The sequence below is a fragment of the Lissotriton helveticus genome, chromosome 1_1 (genome assembly GCF_964261635.1).
Source record: "Lissotriton helveticus chromosome 1_1, aLisHel1.1, whole genome shotgun sequence".
NCBI lineage: Eukaryota > Metazoa > Chordata > Amphibia > Caudata > Salamandridae > Lissotriton > Lissotriton helveticus.
Genome location: NC_136057.1, coordinates 1633120842 through 1633137463, shown reverse-complemented (window position 1 = coordinate 1633137463; position 16622 = coordinate 1633120842). Strand labels below are relative to the sequence as shown.

The window sequence follows — 16622 nt, the reverse complement described above, 5'->3', positions numbered from 1 at the left end:
GATGGCTTCACTGAAATCTATGGAGTTTGGTATCAAAAACCTTGTACTATTAAACCTGCACTGATTCCAGTGGTGGATTTATTAATACATGCACCCAGAGGGAACCTTAGAGGTGCCCCCTGAAAACCTACCAGTTACTGGTGTGCTGCAGGTGAAAGCCTACGCTCCCTCGGGGGCAGAAACAATGCCTGTTCTCACCTCCTCCAAGCATACCGGCTAAATATTCAGCATATCAAGGCAGGAGGCTTCAAAGTCCTCTGCCACCTTTGATATTTGACCATGCCTTCTCCAGACGGGGGTAAGCCTCCCCCTGCCCTGGGCCCATTTGGTACCAGGACAGGCAAAAAATTAGATATGAAGGGAGGCGTGGTGCACTACCAGGCTTGTCACATCCCTAAGGTGAGCTGTCTGATATGCCCCCCTTTAGGAAAATTCCACCATCTTGGTGATGGCAGAATTAGGAACTCTGGGACAGGGTTCTACCCTCTTCCCACAGGAAGGATAAGTAGCCCATTGGTTACCATACTTTAATCCCCTTAACACCCCTAAATCTTGTATTCAGGGGAGACAATGGCACAAGGAAAGCAGAATCTGATGACCTAAGAAGAAGAAGGAAATCAAAGCACCTCAAAGAGAAAGAACTGAGGAGTAGCAAGTGACTTGGTGCCAACCCTGCCGGCCTGCCAGCTGTCCCTGACAATTGTGCCAAAAACCACTTGTCCTGCCGCTGCTTTGCCTCCAAAAGCCTTGGAGGACTGCCAGCACTTGAAAGAGCAACCAGTATCTCCTGTGGAATAGTGGAGCTACTTCCTGCACACTGCAGGCAGCCAAGAAGAACCGTGACGACTATGGACTACGAAAACTCAACACGGAAAGCACCACCGCACACATGCCCCCCAGCCCGAGTCAAAGTGGGCCAATGGTGCCAACAAGGTCCTGCGACTCATCAAAGTTGAATCCCACCTTGGGTTTGCCAAGAATGGACTTCCAGTCGCCACCTGCAGCCTTCTTGTGCAGGCCCCTTCAACTGCGAGTGCCTCCTGCAGCATGGACTCGACACCTAAGAACACTGCTGCACCCGAACCCTACAGCCTGAGGAGAAGTGGATGGATGGTGTCCTTACGTGCCCGAACATCTCAAGGAATGAGCGTCCCTGTGGGTTCCACAGGATTAGCCTCACAGTCCCAGCTTGCAGCCCCTTTTTCTTAGGACCACCTCCTATAGAAACTAGAGGGGCACCCAACGCTGAAAAGCACCTCTGCACCCGGACGCACCAAAGCCTACCGAGGCCACCTGTTGGTGCTACCTTCGACCTTGCGCCTTACTTACCTTAACTCCAGAAGTTTTGTCCTGTAAGTTACTACGAAGTACCCATAAGGAGTATAAGTGTTTTCCGCATAGGATAACATTACAACATCAGAGACAAAAAAAGTGTATTTACCTGTTTTCCTCAAAACTGCTATTTGAAAAAGTACTTACCCAATAACAAAGTTCTTGGTGTCAAAATTCATACAAAGAGATGCGGTATTTTTCTATATTGGTGTGGATCTCCTTACTGAGTGTGTATGTATTATTTATTGACTGTGTGTGTGGAACAAATGTCTAATACTCCTCTTTGATATGCCTAAGGCTGTTCGATCAAACTACCACAACAAGAGCACCTTGGGACTGTTAAAGTAAGACCCTGTCCACTCGTAAGGATTCCTGGACACTCTGCACACAAAATATTTATTTTTGGTATATTATTTAAAGAGCCAAATTCATACACCACTCATGTGATGTGTAATTATTTTTTGCGGAGTTAGTGGGTAAAGCAAGACATTATGGGGATTATTTCCAAAGAAATTGGCGAAGCGTGTCGTTAAGCCTAGAAGGTTAGCGACATGCTCCATCACTTTAGAAATGCAGGGCTGCACCATATTTACAAGATTATGGGGAAGCTCTGTGTTTTCCCAAGTGCTGGCACTAAATTTAGCTGCCTTGCTCAAACGCAGGCACCCTTGCACCATAGTTCAAGGGTGCCTGCGTGAGGGGAGTGATTGTTTATGTGCAGGAAGGTGTTCCTTCCAGCACATAAACAGTCTCTAAATGGTGTTTTGCAACTTCTACGTGTGCTGCTTCGTGCAGCACACATAGAAGTTGCAAAATGTCATTTCTTTTAAATGATTGGTTTAGGTGCAAGAAGGGACACCTTCCTGCACATAAACAATCAACGGTGTTTTGCTGTTTCTATGTGTGTTGCACAACGGTTCCTGGTCTTTATTTTGGCGCTACCCCTTATTTACACCACCCTTTTAAATAAGGGGCAGCAGCAAAATCATTGGGTGTTGCAGTGGAACACTCACCGCAACACCCATTGCCCGCCCCTTTCATGCTTAGTATAGTGTGAAAGGGTGCCTTGTTTACAAGGCAGTGTTAAGTCACGTGCCTAGTAAATTAGGCGAAGCCCCTATCACCACCACAACATCATGGAAAGTGACGTTGGAGTGGCGATTGCAGCTTGTAAATATGCCCCTACGTTCTTTTAATGTATGTTTTATTGGCTTAATGGTGCACTGGTGGTGGAGGAAGGGATTGCACCAACGAAATGACAATACTCTCATCTTTGTCACCGACAGTGTGCTGCCAAAGCCCATTATCTCAGGACCGGTGATGATATTTGCCACACAATTTTTCCATAGCCTGCTGGGGTTGAAGAATGGTGGTAGGCCACAAACTGAGGTGGTACTTGCTTCCTATCTCCCACTTACTGAACATTCCCGTAGATCTGAGGAGAGACAAACACTTCTCAGCAGTTTCTTGTCCACTGCTAGAACAAACCAGACTCCATCTCAGGCTCCAATTATCAGTTTGGTGATAAATACAACCCCTACTCTAAAAGGAGTTTAGACAGGGATTGGAATTTCAAATTTTGAGGCGATAATTATGCACTTGCTTCATTTCAACACATTTCAGCAGATCAAAGCTGTAGAAATGTATTGAGGGAATAGTGTGTGATAAAAAGGCAAACATGCTTATTTTGGTGTGACAAAGAGTGAATCTAAATGTTATGCCAAATATTACCCCTTCCCCCTACATTTTGAATAGGAGGTATTTACCTCATTCATACAATCTATAACCCTGAGGTATCGGTACTTAATGAGTGTAATAAATACCAAAATAGGTGTATATGACATTTTTTAATTTTCTCACAAACTGTTGTGGGCCTTCATACCCCAAGTTAAACGTCTTGGTAGATGCTGACAGGAGACTTGTTTGAGCTGGCTTGTCTCTTGACAAGATATTTTCTTTATTCTCGGCAAAAAAGTATACACATTTGCACAACGTGAAGTTGAGAAATGTTGCACCTCTAATGTGAAACTCTGGAGTTTCCCTAGCATTATTAAAACTATTTCTAGACCTATTCCACGCCATATTCCAATTTATTTGTAATTAGAGCATTGGTAAGGAAACCCCACTGACTGTCAATAAACCAGGAACTTGGCCAAAGCAAAACTGAATTTACGCTGGCATAATTCACATAATTTCTGTAATTTTGCAGTTTTCTTGTTATGCAGAATTCCCCAAAATATGCCATTATTTCACTCTGTATAATTCCCACCATTCGTGGTTAAAACTTACTGAAAATGCAAGAGAAGAAGAGAAGAGAGGCTGCTGTTGTGGTGCTTTTGTTTTTTTCACTATGGGGCTTATTTGAAAGCTCATTGCGCTGCCGGGAAGTCACTTTTTCACATATTAAAAGTAACGCACTGATGGCGAAAGAGGTGTGTAAATAAGCCCCTGCACAAATAATGGATTCGCATTTTGCGTAATTATTTTGCATAAATTTACTGAAAATCTGCAATTACGCAAACGCATAGTATGTGAATTTCACACACCCCTACCCGGGATGCTTCTCCGAAACACACAGTTGAGGATTGTTAGAGCCGGGATGGGTGTAGGAATCGCAGGGGCCTCCAATGACTTGTGTGATTGATAACAGGAACGTTATGACTTGAAAATGTGTTAGTGATAGCAGTAATCAGGGTCTGAAATGGAAACAACCTTTCATTAAGTAGGAGGGGCGTGACAAATGTTTAAACCACATATGAATTGCACATGAGTCATATATAATCTTGCAAATGCAGCAGCATATATTTGTGGAATAAAAACGTCAATTTCCCACATTTCATCCACAGGAGCAAATATAAAAAGATGTCTTAGGAAGGTATCTATTTACCACAAATTTCTAATACTTCTGAAATAAAAAAAAACATTTTTTTTTGTCAAAAGAAAAGATTATAACCTAGGAAATGGTAAAAGCATCAAATGAAATCTTCTGAACTTTTGTGCTTTTCTGTGGTCAATCCAATTTAGGAATATCAAGTAAACGACAAATTTACTACCATTCAAGCATGCAGGGCCTCATTTTTTGAAAAGTGACCCATCGCTGCGTGAAAACAGCGATGCGTCACTTTTCACTGCGCCCTCCTTGCGACATGCAGGATGCATCATATTTACAGTATGACGCATCATGTCGCAAGGAGTCACAGATACGTCAGTATTTCTGACGTATCTGTAGGTGCAAAAATGACGCATTGCTGGAGTGTGTCACGATAGTGACGCAACTCCATCAATGGGTCATTTCACATGGGCAAGTCCCATTTCAAATGTGCCTGCGTCAGTCTTACGCCTGCTGTGTGGCAGGCGTAAGATATTGACGCATTTGCGTCCTAGAAGTGACGCAGTGAGATCTCATAGATTTCACTGCGAAACTTTTACAAGGCTTACTTGCGTCAAAACGCCCACCCTGCATACATTATACCTGGCACATGTATAATGTGGCGCAGGGGTTTACAAAGTGACGCATCTACCTAGAAGCGTCCCTTTGTAAATATGAGGCAACGTGGCGCAATTTTTACCCTGCGGGTGCAGCACAGAAAGTGACGCAGGGCTCATAAATAAGCCCCACAGTGCTTTCACACACTCAGTAAAGACCAAAATGTCCACTTGGACTTTTTTTGAAGGGTTTCTTAATTCCCATGCGTTATACTTTTAGGTGCTCGTGCTGTGCCTTCTGCTGCTCTTCAGTAGGGAACCAAATCCATTGAACGTGACAGTTGCTATTAAACATTATTATGGGTGCTGATGTGAGCTTGCTTCTCCTCTAGAACTCTACGCCTCACAGGAGGAGTTTGTCAAGGACTTGAAGAACATGTGGTTCGGCTTGTACTGCAGGGGCAAGGGAGAGATGGACTCCAGCGGCTTTGAGCATGTCTTCGTTGGTAAGTTCCTCAATGAAATACTGTCATATGTGGTTAATGCCGTATTGCTAATACCCTTTTACACTTCTACAAATGCACATATGCTATTTCATGATAAGAAAGACAGTCAAATTTGGCCTGAGGGTCCTTGGGGTTCAGGATTACCTTACCCTATCAGCGATCCGAAATATGATCAGACACTTCTACAGTGATCAGGGCCGGCAGGACAACATCAATACTTAGCCTTACAGCCTTCCCAAACCTGACGTTTAACGGTGAAGATCTTACAAAAAAATCGAGACAAAAATCACTTAGGAGCTCAGGGCAAAGCATTGAAAAGGATAAAAACAAAAACTCCACACGTACCAGAATACAGAAATGCAAGAAGTGTAAAGAAAAGAGCACCCATTACTCGCCCCGATGCAGCGCCCCTTGGGAAATAATTTCTAAAATCCTCATCACCTTTCCCTGAAGTCACAATTATCACATTTACTCATTAGTGGGGCCCATAACACTGTTTTCACTTTAAGCACTCTCTCTCTACTTCATGGATTGGTGTGATTCAAAGGAGAGCGGCTGGATCATAGCGGAGTGTCTAAATTCAACTAAACTATTTACAAAATAGACATCTGCAGCTTAAATTCTTTTACCATGGTTCTAGCGTTAAATCGGTTTATTCAGACACACCACCATTAGTTGCGATGGATCATGCTAGTAAAAATTAGGCTAAGGATGAACAAGACCAGCTTAATTCTTCATTTACCTAATTGTTATTTAGCAGAGATTCTTTCTCATGACTTATTTTATTCACGCAATTTTTAAAATATACTGAATTCAGGTTTATTAATCAATAAATCTCAAACATTTAAGTTATTAAATGTATGCTCAGAAATGGACATTTATTTAGATTCAAAGGACACTGTTATTTAAAAAAAGAAGACATAATAGTTCCCAAGTTCATCATTCTATTTCCCTATCTCTTAACCTCACCTAAAGACTCTATTCCCATTCAAGCTAAGTTCAAAATCTCAAGAAAAACGACAAAGTTCTTACGCATCAGGAATCAATCAGCATTCCTGCAGCATGTCAGGATACATCAGGAAAGAAAGTTTTTTACCTCATCGGAAAGCCTTCTTTTATACCCTTTTTACTAACTAAACTATCGAAGTTTTCTGAAACATTTGGGGTCTCAAATGTCTCTGATTGGTCCAACCAAGGGGTGGATGATCATAACCTCATCTCAGCTTCCGCAATTTCAGCAATTTTCAATATGGTCTTTGTGTTTGTAAATGTTCATGTCACTCGTGTCCTCAATTGATAATTTTGGTCTTCTTTCCCATGATTTCACTACCGACTTCCATTTTGTTGGCAGTCATTCAGGGTTCCAGGGCAGTTTGTCCTTGACCCATCTCATACAGCTAGAGGCTTTGCAAGCTTCATCTGCAGTTTCCATTCACAGCTCTGCGCATGCGTAATACGCCTCAAACTCGATTTCATGCAAACGTCCATTTTTCTACAGGACGCAGAGGCCCATACGGGAACTATTATAGAAACAAACACAGATAGCTATTAATTATTGAATTAGAACCCATTCTGTTTACCTCCCCCTTCATTAAGGTATCCCTGTTAGCTGTTACCTAGCAAAATAAAGCACAATTATGCGTGATTTTTCTTACCCATCTTCCTGTTTCTGCCACAAATAGACAAACAGAAAGCACATTCATGCCGCTTTCGGATTAATTTAAAGCTGCTTGTTAGTTTAAGACGTGACAAAATCACTTTATTAATCAATTATGGTTGCAACATAAGCAAAATAAGTTTCCCACGTGTACTCGTGTAGGTGCAAATTTACTCTAGGTTGATTAGTAATTCAAACCACTCAATTAGTTCATATTACTTTTATGGGAAAGAGACTTCACGAGGGGTATACAAATTTTGTTTCTACCGTCGCTCAATCAATCCCACAAGCTGTGAAGCAGGAGAGAGTTGGTTTGGTTGAGTATGGCTGCGGAGTCCTTTAGACTGTGGATCGAGGTGCTTCGTGCATAGACTTTCGGGGAACTGGTGTCCACTACAATTAGTAGGCTCAAGTGACGTTGTTTACCAGGCACTATCTTTCATCACATAAGGTCTTAAATGGGTCCTTATCACTCAAAGGTTAGTAAGCCTGTGGCAGCCAGGCTCATGTCAAGCGATGCCTGACTGCTCGGAAGATCTACTGAGATTGGAAGTCGCTCATGCACTTTTTGATTGGCAGCCCGAGAGCTGCTGGAACCGCTTGACAAAGGCCCTCTCCAGTCAGGACTAACTGCTCTATCTGGAGGTCCTTGTGACCTGGTAGATGCACTATCTTCTCTGGGGAACGTCAGATGGACACCATATGTTTTCTTTACCACACTCAGCATTGTTATATTTCTTCCCGGCAACAAATTCTCAAAATGGGAATTTTTGCAGAAATGCAAATACAAATATGTCCCTGAAGTTCAAGTAGTTTGTTTCCCTGCCTCTCAGGGACATTTTTACATTTTCCTTCCTGGGACTGCCTAGCCTCCATTGGCAGTCCCCGAAAGAAAAAAGTTGCATTGGTAGCTCCACCCCACTAAGGGTCGGTCTACCACCACTGTAGCCTGGGAGCCTTACAGTGGAATGCCTTAAGATCAAGGGTTTTCGACTTCCATAGGCAGCTAAGGCTTGTCCTTTGGAAACCCTGAGGTTCCCTCACCGCGGCATGAGTTCCGAAAACTGCTTGCTTGATACCGCCAGTCCAACACCAATTTATTCAGTGCTCCCATATCACCAAGTTCTAAATGAGGCCATAAATTGGCAATTTCTGCCTTCAACCCTGGTCTCTCTTAGAAGGCCCTGCCTATTTGCCCTGCAGTCTTAGAACCAAGGGCCAATCAGAGAATTGGAGCCCTTACCCAATTGGCTAGTAATAAGGAATACTGAAGAACTACTCTGAGCCAGTGTGATCACTAGGCCGAAGACGTAAAACTCACCCGGAGAATGGCGACATCAAGAAGCCTGGCCGCAGTCTGTAGATTCCACAGGAAGCCTTTATATTACATTTCATGCTGCTTGTGTGGGATTCATTGAATCCTGGATAAAGAGCCCATGGTGGCTGCCTCGTGGCCAAGGTTAAACAGCAGGTCTATAGGTGATGAAGAAGGGAGTTTACCTTAGCCACGCAGATATCCACTGCACCTGTTGTACTTAGAGCAAGTCATGTTACTTAAGTCAACTTTACAGCCACCACTTGAACAGTAAAATTTGATTGGACTGAAGGTTTGCTGGGAAAAGGAGCACCCCACTGAAAGATATGTGCACAAGTTTCCCCAAATTGGGCCCTCCGTGAGTGGCTGACATCTTTTGGAATGGCGACAAAAGGCACATCATTACGGTCCCACTGAGTCTTTTGGACATTAAAAGTTGCTTACATGTGCTACCCATAAAACATAAGGAGCTTGGCTAGCTAATATGCATTTGTTTTCTCTCATTTAGGTGAAGTGAAAAAAGGTATAGTGAGTGGATTTCACAGCTGGATCCGGTTCTATCTGCTGGAGAAGCAAGGAATGGTGGATTATTACAGCCACGTCTACGATGGGCCGGTGAGTTCAGAGGTTATATGCAGATAAGGGGCGGGATCAGAGGAGGTGGGATAAGAGGGCATCAGTGACTTATTTATGCCAAAGTGTAAGAAAGAGAAATAATTCCTATGTCTGAAAATTCCCATCAAAGGAGAACTGAGATAGAATTAGTGGACACATACCAAATCATGACCTGCATCGCCAACACGGCAATGCGGTGCGCTTAACGTAAATTGTTTCATTTGTTTAATTACTTACCTTACTCCTGTCCGTCGTATGCGAACTCCTCTATCAATCCCACCCTGCCGCTCCGCGCCTCACCACCCCGCAGCACTCCCACAGCGAGCCGCCACTGCCTGATGGTACTAGGTGCCCAAAGTTTTCCCTTGCATTCACTTGCACTCACACAGCACAGTAAGAATGAAGGAAGGTGTGCCCATGAACAACAGAGTAAAAGGCATTAATGCTTAATTAGCCACAGAGGAGGTACTGTTGAAAATACCAGTGAATAATATTTACGGCCTAACAGAGCAGGAATTAAGTAACTATAACGCTTTTAATTGCTCCACTGCATTTCACTTAGAAAGTGTCACTGGCACAGTGAATAAAATCGATGGTATTGCTTGGCACACTGAGACTAAAGAGGTGAAGATATAACTAGGAACAAAGTAAGATTCAATGAGGTCATTACTTGGAACCCGCTGTGGACACTCCATGGTTCTCTGGTGTTGCCAGCTGTGGTCACCAGGCACTGCTTTGCATTCGTTATTTCTTATTACATGTGCCTGGTCGTACACTGAGCCATTTCTTCCTACAATCTGTTAGTGGGGAAGAGCAACAGGATTTTTCCTCTATGGTGAATAACAACAACTAACAATAGATATCAAAAATTCGCTTCTAAGTTATTTTCTATAAAGGTGCCAAATACTTTTTTTTTCTGCCAACGTTATGCAGGATGACGTAAATGTTGCGAAATGTGATTGCCGGTATTTCATATGAAAATACCTCCCATTCAAACTTCATTAGAAACACCGACAGGAGACGGGTTCAAGAAGAACATTTCTGTCACCTCTGATTTTACTGTTGCTGCAAAACATGTTCTCTCTAAATCAGCCTCCCATGCCTTAAAAGTAGGTAAGATGTTTGACTTGTAAAATCCTTTGAAATTCATATAGTGTCAAAAATCACAAACTTAGGGAGATTTCACATGCACAAACATTTCAACTGTCCTTTTTTTCAAATAACTTTCTCAAGTCCTGCTTAAGTAGCATGAACTCGCATAGCTGGTCTCTCATGACTGATAGCTCAGAAACACTCAGAACCAACATTTATTTATTTCAATTCTTTTCTAGATCTTAGACTTTATCCTGAAAGATGTTAGGGATATTTTCTCTAAGATTGCAGAAGTGCTTATGTCCAGGATGAATTGATTGATAACTGGAGATTATCCACTTTAGGAATAGTGGCAAAGGAGACAATCCAGACCTCATGCCTCTCTAGAAGATACGGCCCATGAAACTATGTTGGGAAGACCATTCGAACCATTGGTGCATGTGTGACCTTTGATCCCAGAAAGCCCTCTCATTTGCTCCCAATCAGGCTTGAATACGCTCTGTTGCCCCGTTTCCTGAAGTGAAAACATCTCCAGTTTTCAATTTACTCACCCGGTATAGAAGGATTGGGTAACTATCGCTTGATCTTGCATGGAATGTTGATGTATCAGTCCAGCTCAGTATAGGTTAGAAGTACAAGGGTCTTAGAGGTGGTGGTGAAATCTGCTCATCTTGTGAAGCAGATGAAACATCTCAAACTAGAATAGACACACTGACTCAGTGAATGATTCTTTGTGTCATGTTATATTTTAATCATATCACAGGGCTCCTCTTATTAAAGAATTAACTTAGGGTTCCCTGGAGATAATTTTGACATTTTCTGTTTTAAGAATAGGAACATAGAGAATATCAAAGTGCTCCCTCCCACTGCAAGGTTGAGCTCACCTGGAGGTGAATACCTCACCAGGGGAGGACCGGATGATTAAGCATGACATGATTAGCATGTGTGTGAGGGTTCTATAAGAACACATACGCTGTGCCTGGTGAGCACTTGGGAGCAGGGCATAGTGACTGCTTGTTTTGGGAGACACCCTCCACTTTTGGTTTATGTATATCAATTTGGAGAAGTTGAAGGCCTTTCCCACATACCTCTCCCCTCTCATTGGTTTTGGTATTTATAATTGATTCATCCCAAGAGATTGCATATATATGCACAAAACCTTTACATTATTGAGTTTGGAATTGAAATTGGCATTTCAACATGTATATATAAAATTTCCAGGGTAAAGTTTCAACATAAAGTCAGAATATATGCAAGAGGGTAATCAAGGACAAAGGTCAAAGTTGAACACTGGGATTATGCAGCAATGGAGAAATAAATTATGCAGCAAGTTTGACTAACATATGTGGCAATGAAAGGCAAATTACATGGTATAATGAGGCGCATTCAGTGCCAGAATTATTGCACTGTTTTGTTATTCTAACACATGTAACTACTGCCTGAGCTAATGTTTCACCTCATTGAAATCGGTTGAGCACTTGAATGCAGTAAGCAGCAAAAGGGAAAGTGTCCACTTAACCTTTAAAAAGGGTCTGTCACTTTAAAGCACCAATCGTGGACTTATCAGTAACTTTTGATCCATTGATTTAGCCATTTTTTTGTATTGAGATCTGCAAATTATGCAGCAGATGGTGGATTATGGGGCTAGTGAGTAACTTCAAATTAGGCAGAACATTCTGAAGCTGTAGAATACATAATTCCAGTCACCCTGGTTATATTCCATAAGATTAGAAAGAGTTGGAACTCGAGGAGTGGGTGTTGGAACCAGGCTTGTTGTGATGAGATCGAAAATGAGATGATGTGATACAACATGTAAAAATAGTGTAATCCCAGTGAGAAGGGAGTAAGCCATCTAATACTGTCAACAAGACTCCTAAATTCAAGCATGGTGTGTGCTGTATAGGCATTTATGTTTTGTGAATGTTAAACAAACTTAGAAGCAGATGATTTATTGAGGCGGATTTTTGAAAGTTGTGACATACTGATCTTCATTGGTTTATAGTTCCAGATGATTTTAGTAGCAAATCCTTAGTGGGAGCAGAATAAAGCAGAGGTCTTGTTGCAATGTTTGCTTTACAGGTGGTTCTTGGTTCTGCATCTAAGATGTGTCAATCTTCTTGAAATTGTAAATTTAGTTTTCAGACATTAAGATGTGTTGTGTTGCAGAGACTTAAAGAGTATACATGTTTATGTGAACAGGCTGGTAAAGGAGCCATTTTCCCTTGATTAATGTAGGCATAATGTGCCAAATGTGCGTGTACCCATGATTGTTCTAGCAACAGCATTCCATTTCCGGCGGTTTGTCTGTCCCAATATCAGTAATACCACTGAGTAGAGGTATCCCCCCTTTATACCTAGGAAATAATTAGTGTTTAAACATAATCCGCAGGTATGTTACAACAACCAATATATGTGGGAGTCCCAGATACAGAACATTTGGAGACAGCAGAGTGATGGTCATAAATACCTTTATTGTACTCACCAGCCGGGACCCGTGCAGCTAAGAGCGGTGGGGTGGTGGGACCGGGTTTGGTGGGATTTCGACAGACGGACGACAAAGAAATATTAATTATTTATTTAATTTTTCCTCGTGGTCATCTGTCGAATCCCTCCCACCTAGGCCCACCGCCCTTACCTGCACGGGCCGCAGCTGGTACACATCTGTGCCTAGAAGAGATACTTGGATTAAATTAGTAATATCCAATGCCTGACCTATCCTTACTGATCGTTTTAGAATGTGTAGGTCATACCAGAGGTCAAGGGCAACAATTTGAACTCACTGGTTCAAGATAGGCCCTCATCAAAAGCTCTGGCCCCAAACATGCACTTGCATTATATCATGGTTTGGAGTTGCCATTTCAACATTGCCATTCTGTGGTACATGGAAGTAACAAGATTTCCTGTTAAGCTATTGCAGGTTTCAAACTGCTCAGTGTTAGTGCTCCACAGATATCTGGCAGACTTTGAAGTAAATGTTTAAGTGTTTACTCCAGTGGCAGCTCAGCCTTATGCGCGTCAGGGCTCAGCCTTCAATGTTTTCTGTCCTTTTTTAGAATACTGTTAGTGAATGATCTCTAGGCTTTCCAGATTTCAGCTTAGCCCAACAAAGCCTGAATTCAACCCCCTAACCAACATGTTCCTTTCATGTTTAAACTTGAATCCACTGACTTTTAAAGCATTTGATCATTCCAATAAGGCCCTCAACACATGCACACTGTGACATGGCCATTGTGGTAAGAGAGGGGCCGAGTGTTTGAAGCAGGCAGGTGTCCTGGGTAGGAAGGTAGAAAATCTGACTGGCATACCTCTGCTATGTCATCAACATCTCCCATATTGCACAGTCCCTATGATTAACCTCTAACTCTGCCTCTGTAGCCCAGTAAAGACCACAGTGCCCCAAAAGGGTTTCCACCAGTAGCGGCCGTTACTAAGCATGGGTGGTGCGGTAGGGGATTAATACAAATTTAAATCTAGGGACTTACTTGGGTACTGATGCCTTTGCTCCATTTCCTCCATGTCGCAAGAGGAAGCTCTCAGCCTCGCAGAATCCCCTGTCCATTCCAACCATGGTTCGATGCTCAGACAGGGGCTTGGAAGCTTTGCATGTTCCTCATCAGGCTGTGTAATACAGCCTGGTGGGTAAGATACCAGAACATGGGCTTTTATGGGAATTCACAAGGGCATATTATCAAGCCCATTATTGCCGCTTTAGCTTCAGTTTCCTGCTGCTAAAGCGGCGATAATTTTAACGCCGTTTCTTGATAATATGCCCCGTAGTATGTACTCCTAAACCTGCATAAATCTTTCAGATCAAACAGATCACAGAATCATGTTCTCTTGGAAATAGGTTGCAAATTGGATTACTTTAGAGTTCACTTAAGTAGAGAGAACAAGTTAACTATTCAAAGCAAACAGAGGTCTGCCACCCCCTCCGATTAAATTGATGTGGTAAAAAGGTTCTCACTGTAGAATAGCAGAATAGCCACCTCATCAACTCTGAAGACTTGCTATGTGAAATCCTTATTAGGATCTATTAATGATACACAATAACATGGGCATGCTAATATAAATTATTAGTGACAATACAAAATTCCATCCTAAGTTCCTTCCTAGTGGCATCTGTTCTACTCCCCTTGACCTGATTTATACCATGATATGCAGTTGATGAAAGAAAGGATCAAGCCATTGTCATTTCTGGAATTAACTCTAGACTGGCCACCTGTTTTACAGGGCCAGGTCAGATTAATTCTGGAAAGACCAAGTAAAAGACTTTTGTCCTGAATTTCATATATCTAGCCATTAGTATAACCTTATAGCTCACTGCCGAGGCCTTACTGGTTGTTACAGGCCCTGAACCCGAGTTACAGCCCTGACCGCAATCTCCTTTAACAACCAGTATAGCCCAAGGCAGAAGGGCAATAAAGCTATTAGAACACTAACTGAGGATAGAATGTTCTAAATTAAAAAGAGAGAATCATAAATTCAAACATTGGAATGTTGGAGCAGACGGCTTGCACCAACCATTACAAGCTCCGAGCCACCCCATTGTCTTCAATGGAGCTCTCAGCTTTCCTGTGTTCCAATAGCAATTAAGGAAACTCTGCTCTCTGCATGATATACACAGCAGTTATATACAAAGAAGAATGTCTCTGGGGGTTCAGGTGCCAGCAAATACATAAATGTGAGAACAGTGAGCTAGGAAATCAGTTCTTATTTTTAAGATGATTGGAACACTGAGCTACACAAGAATTGACTTGCTCCAAGAATAAACATGCTCTGTTCGATAAATTCTGGCACTTAATCCCCTCAATGATAGCTATAACCAAGAACTGTGGAGGAATGTACCCTCATCAGATCAATGATACTTCTCTTTTTTAAACGATGGATACCAAGGCTCCACTTGTTCCCTACTGCTCAGCCTATTTAGGTTATGCAGATATCTGTTACTTCCTATATTGACATCAAATGAGATTAGATCCTACAACCGAGCTTTTCCCCCTAGTAAAGTGGCAACTTCAAGAAGACTCATTTTTGAGCTTTGAGTTTCTCGTATTTATCGGAGAGACATATATTTTTATTTTGATAAAGAGATTTTCTAAGGTCTTTGGTATATGGTGGGTAAATGTTGGGCCGTGTTTTGTTTGTTCTTTAGTTTTACTTTTCTAACAGATAGGTTATCTCCCCTTACTGAAAGCTGAACCTATTTAACATGCTAAACCTACTTTTTGTGCAATTGTGATCCAACAGTTTACTACAAATTGCACTTTTTGTGTAAGGCATTCATTCAAGAAATCATGATCGAAGAGCTTCTGCACGTTCGTATTGGTCGTATATTACTATTATAAGGCTTTTGTGTCAATGTAGGTAAGACTTTCAGTAATTAATTGGGAATATTGCCGCAATAGCTTTAATTCATTAAAATGTGTCAGATAAGAAAGCAAATGTGGCCTTTTGGTCTTCTGTCTGCTTTACTGACTTTGAGGCAACCCACAGAGAGAGTGCAATAAGAATACTTTTCTAACCGAACAAAGCCAACGGATTACATTGAGAGCATCTTTGGTTGCGACTATCAACTAGCCTCATTGTGCAGTCATTGAAATTACTACCTGCATCTAACCCATCTAACATCCTTCAAATGCAGATGGTGGCGGTCAATACTGATTCCTCCGTGATTGCAAAAAACGTCTGATTTGCCCATCATTAGAGAAGTGTCTCAATTACTACATCAATATATATGAAAAATTAATGACCGAAGAGTTCAGAGCTTCTACACTGTCCATATAAATATCAGTACATACTTTTACAGACTTTCATCTATGGAAATATTACTGTCATGTTCAGGGGTAATCGTAATTTGCAGAGTATTTCCCCCATGCTACTAGATCTCAGTGAGACTAAATGACCATGAAAGAAAACTAACCACAATTACTTTGGGAAGAGCTGGTTTAAATTGCCTACATTTGAGAAGATGGTTTACAATGTTACTGATTGATTATGGACGGATTCCCATTGTTGGGCTGCCTCCACTGAAACCTCATCAAACATTACATATTATAGTGAGGGGTAACATATCCCAACCATAACCGGTAAATGTAGATCTTAAAACACTGCCCAGATATAGCATAAAAATCTGGTAAGTGGTGTGAAGTGCCAAAGCTGATAAAGTTCTTCAGACGAGACAAGACGATTGTAACTTCCTTCTACTAGCTTCCAGGACTAAAGGGATTATTATTATGATTACTGTTATTTGTAAACCACAAAACTGTCACCTACAAAAGGCATCCTTGTGCTAAACTAAACAAAGATATGTAAGATCTTTAGAGCTTATAGAGCCAGGTCTTCAAGGCTATTCTAAAGGCATAGAAATAGCTATTAGATTGAAGATAGTCCCTCATACTGTTGCATAGGCAAGCCGCCTCCACAGAAAATGATCTACCTCCAAGGCGAGCTTTCTTAAATGTAGGAACTTTGAGCAAATTGGCATTCGCAAAGCTTAATGATCTAGTTAGGCGATAGCATTGCATCTGATGTTGAAGTGGTTGCTGAAAGATCATCCTTAAAACAAGGCATTGAAGGGCGATTACGTGCAGGACTTTTTTCTAAGGGTAATGTGATGTCTGAAGTTCTTGTGATCCAGGCCTGGCAATTAACATATGCCTCTGTACCCAAGTTGGTGCCG

General features: G+C 41.8%; 1 protein-coding gene across 4 annotated transcripts in view; it reads left to right on the top strand.

Annotated features, from left to right (window-relative positions):
• Nucleotides 1-16622, top strand: part of LOC144829437 (uridylate-specific endoribonuclease-like) — a 270796-nt gene that overhangs the window by 230675 nt on the left and 23499 nt on the right. For all 4 annotated transcript variants that reach the window (XM_078688592.1, XM_078688602.1, XM_078688610.1 and 1 more), the window contains 2 exons: nt 5151-5264; nt 8745-8851. In XM_078688592.1, coding sequence (XP_078544718.1) covers nt 5151-5264; nt 8745-8851 — 221 coding nt within the window. The remainder of the gene's footprint in view (nt 1-5150; nt 5265-8744; nt 8852-16622) is intronic.